General features: G+C 32.1%; 1 protein-coding gene and 1 pseudogene across 3 annotated transcripts in view; one reads left to right on the top strand and one right to left on the bottom strand.

Moving 5' to 3' along the window:
• Nucleotides 1-1,736: 1,736 nt before the first annotated feature.
• LOC128183896 (cell adhesion molecule 1-like) overlaps nt 1,737-23,961 on the top strand; it is a 54,126-nt gene continuing 31,901 nt past the window's right edge. The window contains exons 1-10 of one of the 3 annotated variants that reach the window (XM_052853114.1): nt 1,737-1,798; nt 3,351-3,674; nt 4,336-4,644; nt 5,503-5,772; nt 7,908-8,228; nt 8,374-8,480; nt 8,769-8,793; nt 8,884-8,964; nt 9,083-9,104; nt 9,466-9,527. In XM_052853114.1, the coding sequence (XP_052709074.1) occupies nt 1,750-1,798; nt 3,351-3,674; nt 4,336-4,644; nt 5,503-5,772; nt 7,908-8,228; nt 8,374-8,480; nt 8,769-8,793; nt 8,884-8,964; nt 9,083-9,104; nt 9,466-9,520 (1,563 nt within the window). In that variant the 5' untranslated portion in view covers nt 1,737-1,749 and the 3' untranslated portion in view covers nt 9,521-9,527. Of the gene's footprint in view, nt 1,799-3,350; nt 3,675-4,335; nt 4,645-5,502; nt 5,773-7,907; nt 8,229-8,373; nt 8,481-8,768; nt 8,794-8,883; nt 8,965-9,082; nt 9,105-9,465; nt 9,528-23,961 lie in introns of those variants that run through there. The other 2 variants (XM_052853115.1, XM_052853116.1) reach the window with 2 other exon arrangements.
• Nucleotides 16,025-17,348, bottom strand: LOC128183899 (uncharacterized; annotated as a pseudogene).

Here is a 23,961-nt window from a genome sequence, read left to right as displayed (position 1 = left end):
ATGTTTAAAACATTTCATCTGTATTTATATAGTATGTAATTATACATGGATATGTTTTCTTTGTTTTTACCATAAAATATTAAAACATTGGTCGTTCGGGTGGATTGTTTGTATTACTTATATTATGTTCATTTTTGAGATGTTTTAGACCAGAAATCACATTTTTTTCCTTTTTAATAGGTTATAAGATGTAGTGAATACACTGTTGCTTAAACAGATTTCATAATATATAAATGAGGAAATCCCCTCGTTAGATCGATATTTAATAGTACTTTTTATGATGTAATGTACTTGGTCAAAGACAATATTTACCTCTAAGTATTTTTAATTACAATTAATTAAGCAATTCGACTAGGAAAAACGTTATTTAACTTGATGGTTGGAAAGGGGGGGGGGTGGATAAATGAAACACTCTTTTTTAAAAGTTTCATGTAAACAAGAGTTGAACAAGATGACAGAAATCAGAAATTAAAGCATGATTCAATCATGATATCCATGTATGAAGCAGCTTGATAAAAAGTAGTTAGTAAAATGTTTATTTTGCTTGGATTTGAATGACTGTCATTCGATAAAACACGTCACTGGGAGTTGATTTTAATCAACTCTCCTATGCAGTTACTCAGACAAACCGAAAGTGAACCAGTGTTTGGACCTCAGCACAAATCATTGCTGCTGACAAGACTTAGTTCTTGAAAATAATTGATAAATTCGATGTAATGTATGCTAAAGCATTGTTTTTCAAGGAACCGTATTTATAAATACCTTGAAAATAGTCAGATTTTAAATGGTACGAACAATTAAAATATTTTTGTAGTCGTATGTATTCCTACGCCAGGGTTCAATATAGTCTCGTTCAACTCGACGCTCGGCTGTCTAGGTAAATCATTGTCGGAGATGTACGGTGTCAGCCGAGCGTTTGGTTGAACGAGACTAGAGTTCAGTATTGCTTGGATCCATACAATTTTCGAGAAATATTTATATTACTGATACATAGTTTGATTGAATAAATATTATCTTTAAATATTATTGAACATTATTCATATGGGGGTTTCTCGACAATCTTGTCGAAAAAGTCCAAAAATTCATATTATAAAAATGTGCGTAATTTAAATTAGAAACTACATGTACTTGTCATGCAAAATAACATAATTATCATTGATAAACATCGACAAAATCAACTCCCGTCAGTTCTTCAGTACTTTGATTTTAATTGCCATCAAAATAACGCTAACGGAAACGTCGTCATCGTCCAATCCACGGTCTGGAGTCCGCATCGCTCTTTCTGTAGAGGAGAGGATCGTACACATTATTGACCATGTTTTATGCAATGTCACGGACGGAGCCATTTTTTCCATTGGATTGCTTTCCTTTATTTATTAGTATAAGTAAAGTTTTGGGTTGGACCAAGCCAAACACTATGTTTGTTACTGACTGTATGTGATAATAATTCTTGACTTTCGACAAGATTTTCTACTGTGAAAGCTAACGCTAATACATGTGTAGCGCTCGGTAAAACTACCCAGATAGGCGGTAGATCTATAAATAATCTTGGATATAATTAAGAAAACACCATTATTTATTAACAGGAAATACAAAATACGTTAATGTCTATTTCAAACTTACATGCATTGTACTTCAACTTAATAACTTAACTATGTACATGTACTCTTTCCAATTACATCCTCTTACAATTAAAAGACAACATTATTTAATGTTAAATATATACCAGGAAGACATTACAGATACAAAATGTTGAAGTACAGCTGTGTATTGCTGTTCTCTTTATTCTTAATATGTGGTAAGCGCACATTGATCAATTTTATATTGGAAATGCAAGTATGCTACGTAATGTACGTTTTGTTTGTAATTTTGTCTGTCAGTTTAATTAATATTAATTGATTATGAAGTTAAAAACGTTATCCTATTAGCTAAATCAAGTATGCTTATATCTCACACAGTTACTTTTAGCCTATTCAGGAAACAGTTCCCGATCCCGAAAAACTGTTGTCCGAGGCCGTAGGCTGAGGTCAATAACTCCACTTTTGCTCAACTGTTTCCCTAGAAGACGTAAAAATGTTTTATTATGCAATTAACTAGCACTACTTTTTAACCTTGAAAATTTTTTCACTTGAACGTGAAATAATTACGTGACCAGGTAACAGTTTGACATTTGGTCATGTGGTCGGGTAGTAGTGAGTCACGTGTTGACCTTGTTTTGTGTAGATCACGTGTATAAATTTTTATTTATCAAAACTCATTTTTAACTTAAAATAAGAATTTACAAATAGAGTCTAGTCTTTTCTGCTCTCAGAACACGTTTTGAACTATATACGACCTTGCCTTTAGAAATAAAAAAATATATAAACTCGTAGATAAATTTGTAAAACACAGCATTGATCATGTAAACTATTTCTTCAGTGGACTATTTTTAATTACTTGAGATAAGTAAAATATAAAACAACCAAACACACGAAAGTTACTGTACATGAAATGGATGTCATACAGTATCGTTATTGTTACTTTTCGCTGCTCTCTGAATATGTAGTAAGTAATGCTAAATAACTTGTTGATTAACAAAAGTCAATAATTGCATGAAAAAGACAATATCCCAACAAAAATACTAGGATATACATGCGTAATTTACATGTATTTTTAGCTCCACAAAAAAAAAGGAAATTTTAAAAAAAAAAAATTGAGTGCATGTGATGAGGAAGTTAATCAATGACATATAGATTGCAAACTGATAACGTCGGAATAATGGAGCTTGAACTTGTATAAGTTCTACTTAACCCAAAATTAAAGATCTTAAAGAGTTTAGTTACAGTGAAAACCAATCTTTGGAGCCCCCCCCCCCTCCCCCATACACCCACACTCAAACCCGTTATGTATTTTCCCCTGCAAATTTCACCTGTATTAACAAAGAACAGATCGTGTGTTGTTCATTTAGTTTTCGTTGTTGATATATTTGAATTTTTTATTATCAAATTACTGGATAAAAGGTTTTTTTTCGCACCGTGTAATTTTCGCCCTTTTACACTTGCAAATAGTTTGGTCCCGTATTGAATTCGCCCGGACAAAGATGTATTTAAAGAGAGATAATATGAGACTTAAAAGAATTCGCCCAGTCTTGATTAAATTCGCCCACTGACGACGAAGGCGAAAGGGGTGAAAATAAAACGGGGGGCGAATATTTCCCTGTGTACAGTAATCAATAAACTTAACTTATTAAAATAAGATAAAGTGTCCATTTTTTCAAATGCAATTCTATTCTGATCAATCATTTTCTTTTCCTTTGTCACTATCACAAAATCGGTACCAGAGAAGAAATTCATGATTTTTGTGGTTTGTAGGTTTCGAACTCATATTAAAGCCAGAGACGCCTGCATTTGTCAAGAAAGGTCAAACTCTTGAGTTAACATGCCAGTCTAATGTACCAGTAGGAATTTATTACTTCTACATGATTGACGTCAAAGGAAGAATGATATCATTAGGTGCTGGCGGAGGGGCTTTCAGATCATGTCATTCATTTATAAATCAAACAAGATTTGAATGTGATTTCGAGGAAATTTGGACATTCAAATTAACTTTGCTAAACCCCATACATAACCAGACAATTGAATGCAGCGGAACTTACAACCGAACGTTGAGCATCAATACTACAATCTTTGTACAAGGTAATAATTGGTTATTGCAACTACATGATCAAGCATTTTCATTTTACATATTATTTGTTTTCTTTTGTAAAACATAATTATTCTCTTCTTTTCATAATAAGTCATTAGTTGCACATAATTGCATATAATTAATCCTTGATAAATGTTATCTCAGATAATAACTCTGTACAAAAAAAAAAAAAAAAAAATAAAAAATAAAAAATAAAAATTAAACGATCAAATTGGAGATAAATGTTCTAATTGTGGTAAAGGCGCATGCAATGAAGGCCAAAATTACCACTTCAAAGAAGAAAGACTAAGTCTATTCTATTCAGTTAAATGTCACAATGCTTTATTCTTTACCTGATAAGCTAACTAAACCGTTGATACCATACAGGAGGCGTCATTTTTATCCACTCTTGTTCGAGAAATATGTCTATAATTTTCTATAAACGTTAAAGCCGCTGAAAATATCATTTAACTACACAGAAAATAAATATATACATATTTATTTTCCTAGATGTAATAATTTGATAAGAGTAATATTGTAATGAAATTGAAAGTACTATCAGAAAGAATGAATTATCTTTCCAGTTTCAGAAGCAAAGTATAAATATTTTCATTCTATTTATAAGGAGTTGTAAATGTTGAAAAGAAGTAAAGCAATTGTTTATTCCTACAGTTCCTGTTTCAACACTGACATTATCAACACCTCAAACTGCAGTCAGGGCATCAAGATCCATCAACATTACTTGTAGAACAAATGACCCTGTTAGACCCGCAGCAAACATCACTTGGTATAAAGAAAAAGCTGAAATCTTCACTCAGATAACCACTTCGATACAGCATGACGCTAACGATCTGTATAGAACTGTCTCAGTCCTACAGTATACGGGTGTTCCAGAGGACAACGGTCAACAGGTGTACTGTAGGGCCAGCAACATCGAGGGAGAACATGTAGAATCCAATAGGTACACTCTCAATGTGATGTGTAAGTAACGACCCTGTCCCTCTACGATTTAATCAAAATAATGTGCTTTAAAAAAAATGTTTTCCCATTGGGTGCCTGGTTTCCATCTTTTCCGTTCCGCAAAGTACTAAAAGCCCTCTCAACACAATACATTGATATGTAACCGTATTCCTAATTTGTTTAAAAGGTTTGTCAACAATTTTCGCAAACAAAGAGTTCCGCAACCTTACAACTAAGTACATTACACATAACTTAGCGATTTTTAAGACAATATTAGAGAGCTATTACAAAACCCTAAATAAGTTAAAATTTGCATATCACAAACCCCGCTATACTGTATCTATTAATGTATTATTACTAGCTGTCAATTTAAACTAAACATCGAATTAAAAAGTTTACCGCGATATGAACTTGGTTGATCACGTGATGATATCCTTTGAACACCAAATGGCTTCTAACATGATTTTGATCACGTACCAGCCAAGCTCATAACTTAGTTAACTTTCAACATTGCAATCAATTACATATTCACGTTTGTAAAAAGAAAATCCTTTAGAACTATTCACATAACCGTAATTTTATGCTTATAATAATGCAACATTAAAACAGAAGCGCGTGCCGTGATCAACGTAATCAATGGAACATCATTAAAAAGTTTACACAAAATTGGACGCTTTTTTTCATTTCTATAGGTTCATATAAGGAAGCATATCTGCAAATGTCAATATCACATAATTGAACGTTTCGCTACCAGTATTTTATAGGTGCATATAAGGAAATAAAGCTGCAAATGTAAATAGCAAACTAATGAGTTCAGCGTAGTTAACAATCAAAGAAAATCAATTCTGTATTCAATTATTCATTTTTCTTCTATATTAGATATTGCAGAGGTACAAATATTTCCGGTCAGTAGCTTGAACATAGTAGCTGGGACAAAACAGGTTTGGCTATATTGTCATGTTTCAAATGCAAACCAGGAAATAGTATCCTATAGGTGGACAAAGTCAAATTCACTCGTATCCACAGTAGTGTCTTCCACACTAATGTATGTCATTGAATCAGCTGTTGAAAAGGACACAGGAAACTACACATGTACCGCTTATAACTCCGCTGGAAATTCAAGTGGAACAGTCGAGATCTATGTACAGTGTGAGACTAATCAACATTTGCCATATCTTTTTGATATATACTATTGTACGAAGACTAATAGGACCAAATAAAAACTATTTTTATCTCGTAATTACGAGTAAAGATCCCGTTATTACGAATGAATTATCTTGTTATTAAGAGAAAGATCTCGTTATTACGAGGAAAGTATTATATAAAATGGTGCGATTCTGAAGAGACCCCCAAGTCGACTGGTTCGCCCTTTTAGTCTATTTTTTTTTCTTCCAGAAACGTTAATTCAATTTTGATTAATTTTTTGATAACAACGCTCACTATATATTAATATATAGATGAAATGATCGGGTTTGACGTTTTATCTTTTATGAATTAATGGAAAGAACGTCATGTAATTTTACTTTCAACTTACATATCGCAATCCTAATCCGAAGTTAATACCAGGTAGTCCCAGTCATAAATCAAAGTACTGAGGTACTGACGGGAGTTGATTTTATCGATTATCATTTATTTTAAAATCAATTTATCTTGCATGGCAATTAGTTTCTAGTTTGTATTTGAATAACGCATTTTTTTATAATATGAATTTTTATACTTTTCCGACAAGAATTTCGAGAAACCCTATATGAATCATGTTGTGTAATATTTAAAGATAGATTTCAACTACTAGTATATATTAGTTATCGAAACAATTCTAAAAATTGTATAGATCCAATCACTATTGATATCGAACTTTAGTCTCGTTTAACTAGACGCTCGGCTGTCTCCGTTAATATCCGACAAGCAAGAGAGTCCCCTCTCTTCTTGTCGCAGATTTACGGAGACAGCCGAGCGTCTGGTTGAACTCTGGCGTAGTAATACACGAGACTACAAAAATATCTTATTGTTCGTAGAATATAAAATTTGACTATTTTCAAAGTGTTTATAGATAAGTTTCCTTGAAAAACAATGCTTCAGCATTCATTACATCAAATGTTTTCTATTATTTTCAAGAACTTAGTCTTGCCAGTGGTGATGATTTGCGCTTAGGTCCAAACACTGTTTCACTTTGAGTTTGCCAGAGTAACTGCATAGGAGGGTTGATTAAAATCAACTCCCAAAAACAATTCTATTAGTTACAGATGACTTTAATGACTATATACATGTACATGTAGTTTCAATCAGGGATATACAGGATTAACACCAAATTGTGTTTTATTTATCCATACACAACCTTTATGTATATTGAAAATAATTGATTTTTGTACATTAACATTTTGGAGTCTGAAACAAATTACATGTATCCTTCATATTAATAAATATTTCAAATAATTTATTAATCAATCTGCTTTCTTCTCCTGAAATTTCTTAAAATCTGCTTGGTCCAATTTTATATCAAATTTTATGTACGCTTTTCAACGATGATTATGGTAAGTATGTGTATAATAATAAAAGACATTGCAGTAATTCATAGACTTTACATAAAGAGAGTAGAACATAGATACGCGCCATTTTGATTACCCTGGTAGATCTTTTCTCGTAATAACGAGATCTGTTTTCGTAATAACGAGATAACTAACCCGTAATAACGAGATTTTTTCTCGAAATAACAAGATATTTTCTCGTTATTACGAGATCTTTTCTAGTAAAAACGAGACAATTTACTCGTTATTACGAGACATTTTCTCGTAACAATGAGATAAGTTTTCGTAATAACGAGATAACTAACCCGTAATAACGAGATTTTTTCTCGAAATAACAAGATATTTTCTCGTTATTACGAGATCTTTTCTAGTAAAAACGAGACAATTTACTCGTTATTACGAGACATTTTCTCGTAACAATGAGATAAGTTAGACTTTATCACGAGATATTTCTTGTAATAACCAGATATATTTTCTCGATATTACAAGCAATATCTCGTAATAACGCGATATTTAAATTGTTATAACAAGATCATATCTCGTAATTACGAATTAAAAATATCTTTGTCTGTGGCCTTATTCGTCTTTCTTACTATTGGCAATGTTAATGTATTTTTTCACAGCAATGTTGTTTTTAATTCCTTGAAAACGAAAGACCTGAAAAATTGTATGAGAATTTGAAATGAATCGCTAAACAAACTTTAAGCATTAATATTTATATGGGCTAACTAAAAATAATTTTTGTTTTCTTTTTGGTAGCAAGACCTATGAAACCAAAAATTATACTAGTTGATTGTGACGTCACTAGTGCCACGATTTTATGGACTGTATCTACATCTCTAAACTTTCGATACACCCCACCATTTCAACAGGAAACTCTTCAACTCAGCGAACAGAACGAAGGATTTTTGAATTGTAGTTATGAAAAAATTGAAACAAACCTGAGTTCTGTATATATCTATCGAGCACCTGATCTTAACCCTTCTACAGAATACAAATTCAGAATCGTGGCCTCCAATGTACATGGTTCTTCAGTCTCAGACAGTCGTGCATGCTTCACAACCGGAAAACCTTTTGCAAGTACTTACTTACATGTTTGAAACATGTGGTTGAAACAAACTTAATTTGAACTTTTGCCATCTTTAGCATCTACGAATATAGATATAATACTGACCTTTAAATGATATCATTAAAACCTTTTTCTACTCCTTTGCTTATTTTTCAGGTGAATCAAAAGATTGTGAGAAGGGATTCATTATTGGCGGGTCACTAGGTGGCGCTTTCTTTCTAATTATCCTTAGTGGAGGATCTGCCTTCTTCATATACCTCAAGGTAAAATACATTGCCTGCAATCATTTAATTCTAGTAAATATAACTTAATTATTGATTGAAAGTGTAATATAATTATGTTTTTCTTATCCTCAATGAACTTTTAATCATTGTATCTACATTTTAAAGCAAGGATTATAAAATTGCTTGACATATTTCCGAAAATTAGTTTATAAACTAAACAGTAATATTAAGGAAATTGGACCCACAAGGGATGTTATGTAACACTATGTGATTTTAGTGGCTCCCAGTTGTGTGTTGTTTTTAATACAGAATATTAAACATTTTTAGATAAACCGAAAGAAACAACAAAGAGGTAAACGTAGATAATAGAAGAGTTATACGATTTTAAAGAGAGAGAGAAAGAGAGAGAGAGAGATTTAATTCATATTTTCTTTAATTATAGCAAAACAGAATGACCATTACGTTCATCATATTTGTTCAACGAATGAACATCCTTACCAAGATATCTCCGATCAGAATAAAGGTATTATATTTTTCCATTTATATTTTTGCAATTGAAAATATAAACAGCTTTTGAAATTGACTTTACAAATGAAATGTTATAAATATTTGTATAACTTGTGTAGCATTTTACGAAACAGGTGCAGTCAAAGTGACTGAAAGGTATGTAATTTTTTTTGTTTGCTTGAGGGAGAAGTTGTGTTTCCTTATACAGTCAATGACTCCCAAAGTTAAGATATGATTTCATTTTTTACAAAAGAGCTAGGCTGGTTTCAAATTTAACGTTAAACATGAATTCTCTTAATTTATGTTTTTAACAACATGTGGAAAATTATGAGTAAAATTGCATTGATATGGTTAAATGCATCCATACTTTTAAGGGAAAGAACAATGAATCGAAATTATGTGCATTTTTATTTATACATGTATTTAATACTCAAATTTTGGGAGATATTATGCCTTAAAAATTTTTACTATTTTTCATATACACAAGGTGGTTTTATTCGTAATTTTTATTTCACAGAGCTGAGTATATGGAATTAGAGGACACAATTTATACAAACGGTGACGGACAATGACCTTAAAGTAAGTTATGTTTTTGCTACCTACATAAACTTTAATATCTCTTAAAAGCACTTATTTTACTTTTATTTTAATTTCTCATGAAAATTTTATTTTGCTGTAAATTCTTTGTATTTCAATTTAGATCAATACATTAAAAAACTCAGGGAGAAATTCTACACAAACTTCAATTTAAATTTTGTTAAATTTTTTAAAATATATAATTTATGTCTCTGTTTGTACTGTTTTTTCAAATTCATATCTACTAAGTAACTATGAACTAAACGTTTTTATTTTGTAGTATATGAATATGAACTAAAATAAACATAATCAAAATAAACGAGTTCTCATTTGTTAAAGTTTTTATTCAATAAAAACAAATGCAAGGTCTCAAAAAATTGTAAGCGAAATGACATTCACATGAATGCGTCAAGTTCATATTGATAATGACTCCTTTAATCGTTTCAGGGTTTTTTTTTGTTCTTACAGATTAAAGCACTGATTTGTGTAACTGCAGATACTAAAGATGATTGCTATGTGATTTGTAATTCATAAATGCATGTATTACACAATCTTGAATAAATCCTAAACCAGTATTGGCTGATATGCATACTTATTCAGCTTATTGTTTCCGAAAGGTAGCTATTCTTATTCTTTTTTCAATAAAAAATTGGTTATTTCCATATATTATTATTCACGAGCGCAACAAAGAAGATCTGTTAAACAACCGACAATAACTCAAATAACATATTTTTTAAGTTTAGAAAAAGGTTATTAAAACTTTATGTACCCTGACAAATAGAAAATCTAAAAAATAATCCCATTTAATCTATCAATGAAAAGATATTTTTTCATCCATTATAAAGAAATAATGCACTGTAAATCAAAATTTTAAAATATCATTTTATATTGTATATAGAAAATGATTTGAATTTACGATTTCCCATTATACGAATATATATAAGATATATAAAGATCTGTAGACAAATAGGTGATTAATTATGGTCTAAAAATAAGTATTACACATTCAGTCAGCATGCGAGCCAGTGTAAGATTGTATTTGCTGACAAGGTCGTTGTATCGACCATAGAACTAACGAAAAGATTACTTCAATATAGACAGTTGATAATACTGTTTTCTCAACTTTTTTGTCAATAGATTGCCCCGCCTTCGCAACTGTTCATTGATAGAGCATGTCCTAGCTGCAATAATGTAGCCCTCTAGATTTTTTGGGGGAGAGGGCTAGAACTCCATTGGATCTCCATAATGGTGCAAGTGCGGGAGTGATTCACTCCCGCAACGATTTCGACTCAAATCGTATATAAATGATAATAACATTTGCATTTCTTACCTGAACTAAAACATTGTAGTTGCGTATGGCATTAATTAATCCAAAAATATCAAGTGTATTCCGTATATCGGTTATTTTTTGTTTATGTCAACAATGCAGGTTGAAGTTGTCCGCTATGATTACTGACCTTGATCGGTTTTATTTTGGGACAGCCAATGAGAATTCAGAAGCCGATCTTGAACTGAGTATAGGAATTCTCCTATTTTTAACATAATTAACGCGGTATATATGAATGTTCCATTATATGCCATTTCCTTGAATGATGTTTTAGAGATAGAACGAGGTGAGACTGCTTATTTACATTGACATTCACGTTATCAAGCCCATCAATACTTCAAGCGGAAATCCCACAAAATCACGCGAGAACTGTCATGGCTGCTGAAAAAGACGACTGGTAAACATGCTGTTATGTTTCATCTGGTTTTGATTTATGTACGGTTAGTTTGTTTAACCTGAATTAAAAAATCATTTCATCTAAAAGAATATAATCAAAATACTGAAGTACTGAAACCCGGGCTCTTTTGGTGTGTCTTTATGCTTATTGTGTAGTAAAGACTGAAAAATCTCTCTCTCTCTCTCTCTCTCTCTCTCTCTCTCTCTCTCTCTCTCTCTCTCTCTCTCATGCTTTTAATGTCGGCAAAGCATCAGAGAGCGACCAAATTTTGTAAGCGGCTATAAACAAAAAATAAGTCTGTCTAGTAGAAGTTAAAAAGTTCAACAGTTTGCAACAAGCATTATATATTTAATCCCCGTTTCTTCATTATGCAGCAAAGTAGTTCATGGAAATTCATGCGCATTGTATGTGTCCAAAATGCATAGTAATGTTTTAAAAACACGTTATTAATAAGAAAACTAAAAAAGAGAGACACTTCATTCGAAATTTAAAAAAAGAAACAAAATGCCAACACTTTTGACAAAATGTGGCTCTTTGGGTTACTATTTGGTATAGCGGAAGCTTTACATTGACGCTGTTTGGTTTTTTGTTTATTTGTGCTATTTATAGTAACATTGGTGATTGGCCTACCTATAGCCAGGACTCTGCTTTCAGCAGAGCCCGGCTAAAAGCGATCTTTTCAGGCCGAAGTCAGCCGCATGAAAAAATTTATATTTTGCATCATTACGGAGATCCTATGGAATTGTAGCCTTCTCCAGTATACATCAGATATATAAAAATCAGAGAGGGCTACATTATTGCAGCTAAGTATGCCCTTGCGTATCGAATTAATTGAGAAACAATAATTCCATATGCAGTTGATGAAGGTATTATTCAACATATTAAGTAAGGAAAGTCTGTATAATATAGGGTTATGCATATTTTGCACGATAAATGTTTGTGAGAATTAATTAAAATTTTGCGCATTCAAATGAAAATGTATCTACAAAATCAGTTTGTTTACAAAACTAAATCTCATAAAAATACATCGATGCTGATGCCAAATACATGTACCTTATTTCTTTACAACTTTAGAAATTAACGTGAACAGTATTAATGAACATAAAAACACCGTATTCACAAACGGTCGAAGAATCAGTAAAATAGAATTTATTAAAATCTTTTACTTTTTTCTTTTCTTTTGTTTCCGAAAGCGTTAGTGAATTATCAACTTGCCGACCGCGCTTTCTTGTTTAAATACTACAAGCTCGCAACATCAAGTAATGATGATATTTGATCCGCATCGGCCAGTAATCGATTTCAAATTATCTCCATTCCTTTTGTAATTTGCAGAGAGTTTATGAATTTTAAAGCTTTACGAAAAACCTTAAACATTTCTGTTTTTAAACAAAATCATTAAATTCGACATGTATAGCCTTAGCAACAAAAATTTGAAAAGTGAAACTTGCATTTATATATCCAGCTTAGAAAGATTACAAATATTTCCGACAAAGGCAAACAAAGCGTTAAATAAAACTTCCCTAAAAAGGACATTGAGGTAATTAATTTGTACTGAATAACGCAGTTAAATTTATTTCATTTTGTTTGTTTGTATTATATTGTCTTAAAACAAAGGATTTACCTAGTTATTGTTTCAAATATTCTTCTTCTTGAGTAGAAATGGAAGCATATATATTGAGGTCTATTGTGTTTTTCTCTATATTTTTCTCGTGTGGTAAGTACCTATTTTCCTTGATTGTCTTTTATGTTATGACCTTTGACACTTGTTTGCAGTGCCCCCTCTCAACTTAAAAAAACAACAACCCAGTTTGCATGGCACAGTTAATAGTATTCACATATTGTTAACAATGTATCTATAGTAACTATAAAATTAGTAGCCAATATTTCTGAAGGAACATCGGATAGTCCCTCCTGAGAAAGATGAGTGTCTAGTGTTGTGGTCTTGACTTAATACATGTACAGGTTATTAGAATAATTAGTAGAACCATTGTAGCGAAATCGTTTTATTAATGGTAAAATATACGTATAGACAAAAAAGAGAGCAACATGAACATTTTGAAATATTATTTTTGATAAAAGATCTCAATCTCATACTGAGTCCTCGACCATACGCTGTCGTCAAAAAAAGCCGAGAGCTTGAACTTACATGTCAGTCCAACAGGTCTGGTGGTGTGTATTGGTTTTCTACAGTCGACGACCACGGAAGGCAAATCGAACTTGGTACCGGTGGAGGTGACTTTAAATATTGTGTAAATCAAACACAATTAGTTACAATCGAATGTAGTTTTGAAGAACCTTGGACATTCAAATTAACATTGCTAGCACCAGTTCATAACCAAATTATCTTTTATGCCCGAACGTTAAACCGAGTGGTCTCAAATTCAAGTACTACAATTTTCATACAAGGTAAGCTACTATTGTTTTGAAACTTCAACATTCTCATTCAAACACATTCATCTTTGATATTCTTTCCTTGTCTTAAACCTCAGACCAATACACAGATTGATTTGTTCGTTTCCCTACAAAAAGTACCCGTATCAACGGTGATTCTATCACAATTACAATCGGCGGTCGTGGATGGCAAAACGATGGTAAAAAGGATAAACATATCTTGTCTGACAAATGACTGTCGCCCTCCAGCAAACATTACCTGGTTTAAAGGAAACTCAGAAATCACCAACCAGATTACCTCTACCATAGAGAATAGGTCTACCTACCTGACGAAGACTATTTCAGTGCTACATTACACATATGTTATAAACGTGACAAGTATGAATCGCTCTCTCTCTCTCTCTCTCTCTCTCTCTCTCTCTCTCTCTCTCTCTCATGAAGTAATTTACTAGTACCACGATACTGATGACAATAGAAAATGTTGTAGAAATTTAGATGAGAAAAACGTAACGTCAGGTTCAAAAAGGTATTCTTGATCTAGAGAGCAGATCAAATGAGTATTTCGAATGAACATAGATTCTATCAAATGCCACACATTCCTTTAAAAGGAATAATTATTTAATATCTGCTGCTCAAGTTCTAAATGTGGAGCTCTGAATGTGTATTGAATTATATCTTGATGACACTTCACACACCTGGATCCGCCAAAGCGTGTCTCTCTCATTTTTCTATTTCGAGCTAGTTTATCAAAAATGAAAGTAGGTTTTTTAATTTATTTCTCAATAAATATTTATCAGGTTAAATTCAATTATAGCTTACAGACGTCATATCCCAAGTGTTGAAATACCAAATGTTTAAGCAGTTACTCTGGTGCAGACGTTTCTTAATTTATTGGCGAAATGTCTTGATTTATAAGTATTGATTTACCCCTCTACAATAAAGAAATAAACATACTTAAAACAGTCACTCTGAAACTATAAACAAGCTTTGGGTTCGGTTGTTTATGTGAAAACACAAAAAGTGACATAGAAAATGTCGATCTGTTCATAAGTTATCTTTATATGAAACTATAGCTGAAAGTTTGTACTTTGAGCGATGAAATAGTACATGTATTCAATTTCAAGTTTGTCTGCATACATGGAGGTTGAATATGGAAATAAAAAGGAATAGTTGAAACTATCATTATTTAACAAAAAAAATAATCTAATTTAATCTATGCGATACAAAGAATCATAGAATATCTGGAAAAAGATCATCCTTCTTACGACCAATTAAGTTAGCGGTTTATTTTAATTAAAATGCATAAACATCATTTTAGCAATACCAATAGTGAGGCCAGAAATCCTTTTAGTCGAGTGTGAGGATGTTTCTGCAAAGATATTTTGGACAGAATCCCCCGATCACAGTTCCTTGAATTCATCTCTTCCACTTGAAACGTTTCTTCAAATAAGCACAGAAAATTATGCATTTGTGAACTGCACGTATGAAAGAATTGAAACTAATAGGAGCAATTTCTATATTTATCAAGTAATCAATTTAAAACCTAATACAAAATACAGATTTAAATTCATGGTCTCTGATGGATTTAAAAGTGATTTCAGACATTCAGACATTCAGACATGTTTCACGGATGAATTTTGTGTTTACAAGCTGCTACACCCAAGTACATCACAACATCACAATGCAATAAATTTGCAACAGCTAACTGACACTGAATCTGATAATACCATGGAGAGGTGTGCTTAAGCCTCATTTCATTTTTGAATCTAGAAAAATGTGATAATTTTCTCTACAAATTTGATCCACAGTGCAATATCTGTATTTATATGAACATTTGATTTTTAATAAAGTTTTCCGACAGCAATCACAAGTAACAACACCATCAGGACTTGCAGCAATATGTGGATATTTTGGAATTACCAAAAGACCTGGAATTTTTACATTGTGTTTACAGTGATCAGTTTTACATTGAGTATCATACAACTCTCGTGCTAATGACCCTCTTTCTCTCCCATATAAAATTACAGGACTTGAGACATCTAACTTTTCTGTTAAAATCTTTTTAACAATAGAGTTGTGGACATTGTATCCTTTATATTTAACAACATCATGCACAATTGATGCAGTAATTCTGCATACTCTATACTTAAACCAGTTAACATTTTCACTCTGATCCTCAGTTAAAGGGTCAATCTCCATACAATCTGACTTATCTATACTTTCTTGCATAAATTTGACAAATGGCATACTACATTTACTTTGTCTATATGATAAAGCAAGTAATGGTACAGGTTGGGGTTCATTAACATTATTATTTGTACAATCTTTGTCTAAAACTTCTAAGATTTGTGTATCATAATTCTTAACAAGCTCAAAAATTTCCATTTCAAAATCATCATCTGTAACATTTTCCTCATGAATAGGATGATATATATATGTGTGTGTAAGGATAGACCCTATTAATGTCAGATTTACTAATATCATCAAGTTTTTTTTGGCTTCGACTCTCTTCTCGACTTGTCCCACAAACACTGGACATCTGTACATGTTGCTGTGTTCCTGTCGGTATGCCTCTCACTCCACTCAACTAAGCTAAACAGGAGAGCTACGACGTGTTTACAAGCACCGTAAAACAGAGAGCGGGGTAACCTTAAAATTTAAGAATATATATGAGACCAGATTGATACCAGGCTGGTTTTTACCGAAGTGATTACCCATGGTCAGTTTAGTCTCATTGAATGATTCCCAGTGCATAACATATCTTACTAATAGTAATTAAATATTTATATATCATATAAATGTAATTTTAATTCATAGAATAATACAATTTTTCAGATTAAAAATTGAATCATTGATAAATCACAGCTTGAATATCTATATGAAACTACGGTTATACATGTAAGTCACTTGCAACCAAATTTTACTCATTTAAAACTTTAATAATAGCCCATCATATGTAAACATTGTAAGCCCTATATTTTAAATGAGTAAATACCCCTTGAGGGCCCTTAAGTGATTACTGAATAAATAAACATACATAATGTACGTGGAATATATATTGATAAACTATGCAAGTTTGAAGGAATAAAAACTAATTTTTATAAAAGCTTATTGATCATAAAAATTAGAAAACTATGATAACAGAAACTTACGCTGTACATTCACATCCAGCTGATTTGATGGTGGCATTGCTGTCAGTCATACACCAGACAAAGTATGGCTTTTCACTTTGCGAAGTTTCTCTCAGACACTTGGCTCAAATGTACATATGGTCTTCGGGTAATGCATGGCACTGAACGGCACTGATATGGTTGCATTTAAACAATCTATACCCCCTCTCTTGTTTGTAACACTTGGTGCGGTCTGCTGTCCACTGGGCATTAGACAGTAAATGGACGAAAATATCTGCACAAACTATGTCTGGCATGCATGACAAATCATATGTCCAACTTTTCAAACTTACATCGCACACAAATGGAAAGTTTATCACTCGATCTTTAAGGGCAACCGTATAGCGTTTTTTGAACGAATCGATGGCGTCGCCTTTCTGCGATAAAACCGGTAATTTCATTTCCGATGCTTTAATAGCGAGCTCTCGAAGTTGTGAGACATTATAGTCAGTAACAGTGATTCCTCTTGCCAACAAAAATGACCTAAGCTCGGGTTTGAGCATGTTTTTAACATCACTGACAACACTCGATTCTTCCATTTTCATTCGAAGCGTCCTTGGATATTTGTACCCACCGACGCGCACTCAACGGTATTAAATGTACCTCCCTTACTTGAGAGCAAGTATCTCGGAACTTGTGTATTAAAAGACAACATTATTTAATGTTAAATATATACCAGGAAGACATTTCAGATACAGATATGTTGAAGTACAGCTGTGTATTGTTATTCTCTTTATTCTTAAAATGTGGTAAGCGCACACTGATTAATTTTATATTTGAAATGCAAGTATTCTACGTAATGTACGATCTGTTTGTTATTTTGTCTGTCAGTTTAATTAACATTAATTGATTATGAAGTAAAAAAAAAAGCTAAATTAAAGTATGCTTATATCTTGCACAGTTATTCCTATTCGGGAAACAGTTGAAGAATTGTCCCGAGCCCGATAAACTGTTGTCCGATGCCGTAGGCTGAGGTCACAATAACTCCACTTCTGCTCAACTGTTTCCCTAGAAGGCGTAAAAATATTTTAATATCAAATTAACTATAGTCTGTCCCAAGTTATTGCTTCCATCAGTTTTTGATGATTTTTAATAAAAATACACATACCTGTGAAAGAAATACAATTGAAATCGATGAAAGGGAATATATCCAAGATATCTTCAATAAACAATTATCCCTTTTCACTCATTAAATTTCACAGGAACGAAAACAATTTTCTGATAGAGATTTGTAATGGGAAATGTTAACATCTTTTCTCCATTCGGAATTCACTCGGAATACATCGCGCAATTTTTTAACATTATCATCCGGGCTTTTAAATGGCTGATGCAATGCAAAATCTCCGTAGACTTTCAATTTTTGGATGTGTATTGAAACCTGAAGCGGTAGAGGGGGCGTTTCAAAACAGATAATCTGGACATTTTTCATATTAGTGGATGAACGTAGTTTGAGCACAAAGGTATTTACTATTATTGAAAGATTAAGCAAAAAGTGGTGGAAGCAAAAACTCGGGACATAGTATAGTACTACTTTTTAACCTTGAAAATATTGTCACTTGAACTTGAAATAATTACGTGACCAGGGGCCCATTTCTCAGAAAGGCCTACGTTTATGCGTAAGCTTAGTCCGGACTAAATCAGGGACCAAACCTCAAAACCAGACTAAGTTGCGTTTCACAAAAGGCGGAAACTTAGTCGGGACTAAATTTGGGTTTAAATCTACGCGTGCTAATGGGTAGGCGTAAGTTCTAAGTCGGTGCACAAAAATAGCGAGTGTTTTGTTTCTAAGGCAAAATATGCAGAGAATTTTATTTTTTGGTTTGTTTTATGTGTTTATAAAGAAAACATTCACATTTATTTAAATATTTGTACATGTACTTATAACTTAAAAAATTACCTATTGTTCGATAACTGTTTCTATTTCTAAATAAATTATGATTAAATCAATTTGATAAACCTTATTAAACGTATGTAATATACATTACTACTCGTAATAAAATTTACCTAAAGTATGAAGAATGGGTGTACCCCGATAAATGATATAAAAACAATAATTAAAAAGATGCTTTATTTCTAAATTAACATGTATTCCCCAACAAGATAGATGTATATAAGTACGAATAGATTATTGATTTTTTTAATCAATACTCAGTAAGCATGAACTAGAGTTTAATGTTTCTAATCAAATTTGAACCTGTTAAACGAAACTTATTTTAAAATTATGAATAGGAGCAACTCAAAACGTTTACATTTGTAATTTGTCCTTGTGTGTGGTTGTTTGTTCTTTACCTACAGTGGTAACAACGTTATTGTTGACAAGCTAATCGTGTTTAATAGTTCGTGTAACGTTGGTGATCGTTCGTGTAACGTGCGGGATCGTGCGTGTATCAGGAAAATTGGTTTGCGTTTTTTACCGTGCGTGTTCGTGCGTGATCGTGCGGGTTTTTCGTTTTGTAACCTTTTTTACGGAATGCCAGGATTTATAAATTCTTAAAACAAAGACAAGTAGTTTTTGTAAAACAATGTGAATTTAAAACTTTTTTTAATATAAGAACATTGACAGTTGTTAACATTCATTCTCTCTTTTGTCGTTAAATACATTTTTTTTATTTCCATAACTCATTCAATCCTTTGTTCGGTCGAGTTAGTTTTGCTTAATCAATTTTATAATCAGCCTATATCAAGCATCAATTGTGTCTTGACAAAAAATTTCAATCATATTAGCGAAAGCGACACACGTTGAATGAAAGCGGCCAAGCTTACCCATTCCCCGTTTTAAACTAAACGATTATTCCCAACGTTTTTCTTTCAAATTAGAATACGAGACGCATTATTATCTAGTAGATTGTATACACATTTGTTTGAAATAAAATTTATTTAGACGTTTTAAAATTTAGATTAAATAGAAATAAATCAATTATGTACTGTAAATTATGAAAATATTGGATGTGAAAAATCGAAATTCTATAGAACAAGGTAACAAATTTACCTGTATCCCGCATAATTAAATCGTACATACGAGAATGAAATTACATAAACAGTGAACTCGTGTGTAAATAATTTGGTGTAGTTTATGCATTATATTCATTTCTATTACACGTAATTTTCTTTAACTTATGATAGAAGTTAATATTCATTATGGAGACAAAAAAATTAATTTGTGTGTGAATCCTTTATATTTGTGTATGGATGTGTAAAAGTGTTAACTCGTAAAATACAAAACAGTGCATGACTTAAGTACATGTCGCTATTCAATAACACACAAACATAAAGCAATACAAAGTAATACGTTTCCTTAATTCTAATCTTAAAAATTAATTTTGATTTTGCGTGTTTAATGGTGTAGAATCGTTCGGTTGCGTGTTTTATCGTTTTTGTTCGTGTATCGTGAAGGTTCAGTAAGTTAGTGATCGTGCGTGTATCGTGCGTGATCGTTCGTGTATCGTGCGTGATCGTTCGTGTATAAGAATCGTGCGTGTCGTTTGTCAACAATAACGTTGCTACCACTGTATACATGTATAACTGAAAACTTAACAACACATATGTATTCTCATTTTTATTTTTTTTTACTCCTAGTATCTGTACAAAACCGTATGAAAGCTACATGTATTTTGGAATGTTTATAAACTCGCTTTTAGATACAATCAATTTTTGTTTGTTAAAATATTGCTTAAAATATGTTTTAGAAGCGTGCAGAGTGTGTATCAATTTTATATCTGTTGACAAGCGTTTGTCAAGGTTATCGAATATTATATTTCACACGCACACCTTGAACTTTTGGAAATCAAATTCATTAATCTTATTAATTCTAGGATGAAGTGATCAATTGCGTTCATATTTAACATCGATCGTAATTCTTTTAAAATATGTATGGGGCATATGTACTATCAATGATCTTCGTGCATATTCATATGCATTGTTTATTTGTACTCATTTAATTGAATTGATCTTTAATTACTTAATTTCATTATATTTTTGTTTCATCATATTTAAGATATATATATAAGATATACGTATATCAAGGGATTTTTTTTTTATTTCGAAGTTGTCGACTTGCAATACAAAAGCGTTGTTTTAGCAGTTTTACAACAGTGTGCATTATTTACAAATTTAACTAGTTTGTATTTGTCATACTTATTATATAAACAATTGTATACACCCCCACCCCAATAACCCAAAGCAGATAGGGAAAAAAGTAAAGCTCACATGCACTTAGTCTTGTTAAAACCGCAAAGATTCAAAATGTCTTATCCGGAAGACGATAGGGGATTTTTTAAGATGCCTTTTCCATTAAACTTGCAAAAACCTTCTATTTATAAAACTTTCTTTAAATAGGAAGGATGTCCTTAGATAACTGCTTTTATATCTTTATTTTAATCAAGATACTGTATACAGGGTTATTTTGGTCCCGTGTAATTTCCGTCCTTCTACACTTGCAAAAAGTCTCACTCTGTCGTGACGTCGCCCAGTCACAGCTGTTACTTAAGTTACTTAATCTTAGATATTGAAAATCAACATAAATTCGTCCGCTGACAACGAGGGTGAAATGATTGAAAATTAAACAGGGCGAATTATTCCCTGTTTATGGTGTATATTACTTTCAACCCCCCCCCCCCCCCCGAAAAAAACCAAAACAAAACAATCGATCGATTAAACCAAAAACAGGAAAGGGAGTTGGGGAGACCCCGGCCTCAAATGTTGATAATTTCTGTCTTGTTAATTGTTGACTATTAATATCTTTCAAAACTATTATCATTTGAATCGCAGAAAATCAAGAATCGTTTCCATGTCATTGTCTACATTCTTTCAATATTGGAACAGAGGATGGACAAGGATCATATAATATTATTTATACAGTAGATATTTTCGATTTCAATTGGTTGCTGTTATACTCATGGTCATATTATTTTCTATAAATAATATTGTGAATTGATAAAAAAGAATCAAGCCTTATCCCAGCATCTGAAAATGTCTAAAGATCTACAGTGTCTATGAAGCATACTTCTCATTCTGCAGACGTATTGGGGCATATCCACTGTACCTTGTCCCTGTATTCTATAAATATTTGAAGTTTACACGAACATTGAAGTTTATTTCTATGTATTGTTTCGTTCAATCAATATGTAAGATTGTGCCTCAATATCATCTACAATGCATTTAATTGTCACATATTTGGTTTCTGAAACCTCTTATATATGCCGCTTTCATATCAACTGTATTTCTCTAAAATTTCATTATGTTAAGAAGTGTATAGGCATTTGTTCTACTTTTATTAATATAAAATGTCATGAACAGCTTGAACTATGCACATTCAGTTGTAAAGTATAACATGCGTACTTTCGGGTACTACATGTACTATGAATTGGAAAATTGATCCACCACATATAATCATAGCCTCAAAGCAAAACAAAATACGATATGCGCATGCTTAGTACTCAGCGGAGATGTCTAAGTTTTTCGACATTTAAACCCTAACTTACGCCTTTTTCAGAAACGCAACTTAGACCCGACTTAATATTGGCGTAACTTTGTTAGTCGGACTAACTTCAGCCCAGATTTACGCCTTTTTGAGAAACGGGCCCCAGAAACTAATTGCCATGCAAGATATGTTGATTTTAAAATTAATGATAATCCATAAATCAACTCCCGTCAGTACTTCAGTACTTTGATTTATTGTGCAAGCTAACACTACTTCATGTAGCGCTCGGCAGAACAACCTAGCTAAGCGCTAGATCTAAATAATCTTGGATATCATTAAGACAACATCATTATGTATTAACAGGAAACACAAACTACGTAAATGTCTATTTCAAACTCAAATGTATTGTACTTCAACCTAAATATCTTATGTACTTTTTCAAAGTACATCCTCTTACAATTAAAATACAACATTATTTAATGTTACATTTATACCAGGAAGACTTTCAGATACAGATTTGTTGAAGTACAGCTGTGTATTGCTGTTATCTTTATTCTTAATATGTGGTAAGCGCACATTGATTTATTTTATATTTAAAAAGAATGCAAATCTGCTACATGATGTACGTTTATTTTTTGTATTTTCGTCTGTCAGTTTAATTAACATTAATTGATTATGAAGTTAAAAACGTTAACCTAGTAGCTAAATTCAAGTATGCTTACATCTCACACAGTTACTTTTTGCCTATTCAGGAAACAGTTGAACAGTTGTCCCGATCCCGAAAAACTGTTGTCCGAGGCCGTAGGCTGAGGTCAATAACTCCACTTCTGCTCAACTGTTTCCCTAGAAGACGTAAAAATGTTTTATTATGCAATTAACTAGCACTACTTTTTAACCTTGAAAAAAAATTTACTTGAAGGGAAATAATTACGTGACCGGGTAACCGTTAGACATTTGGTCATGTGCACGGGTAGTAGTGAGTCACGTGTTGACCTTGTTTTGTGTAAATCACGTGTATAACTTAAAATAAGAATTTACAAATAGAGTCTGGTCTTTTCTGCTATCAGAACACGTTTTGAACTATATACGACCTTGCCTTTAGAAATAAAAAAAATATAAACTCGTAGATAAGTTTGTAAATCAAGTTTGATCATAGAAACTTTTTCTTCAGTGGACTATTTTTGATAACTTGAGATATGTAAATAAAAAAAAAACACACGAAAGTTACTGTACATAAAATGGATGTCATATATATCGTTATTTTTACTTTTCGCTCCTCTCTGAATATGTAGTAAGTAATGCTAAATAACTTGTTGATTAACAAAAGTCAATAATTGCATGAAAAAGGCAATATCCCAACAAAAATACAAGGATATACACGCGTAATTTACATGTATTTTTAGCTCAAAAAAAAAATTTTAAAAAAAATTGAGTGCATATAATGAGGAAGTTAATCGATGACATATATATTGCAATCAGATAACGTCGGAATACTGGAGCTTGAACGTGTATAAGTTCTAGTTAACCCAAAATGAAAAATCTTAAAGTGTTCAGTTACAGGGAAAACCAATCTTTGGAGCCCCCCCCCCCCCCCACACACACACACTTAAACCCGTAATGTATTTTCCCCTGCAAATCTCACCTGTATTAACAAAGAATAGATCGTGTGTTGTTCATTTAGTTTTCGTTGTTGATATATTTAAATTTTTTATTATCAAAATGATATCAATTAC

This window comes from Crassostrea angulata, chromosome 5 (genome assembly GCF_025612915.1).
Source record: "Crassostrea angulata isolate pt1a10 chromosome 5, ASM2561291v2, whole genome shotgun sequence".
In the NCBI taxonomy this organism is placed as follows: domain Eukaryota; kingdom Metazoa; phylum Mollusca; class Bivalvia; order Ostreida; family Ostreidae; genus Magallana; species Magallana angulata.
Note: the sequence above shows the minus strand (reverse complement) of the source record. Positions and strands in the feature narration are given on the sequence as shown.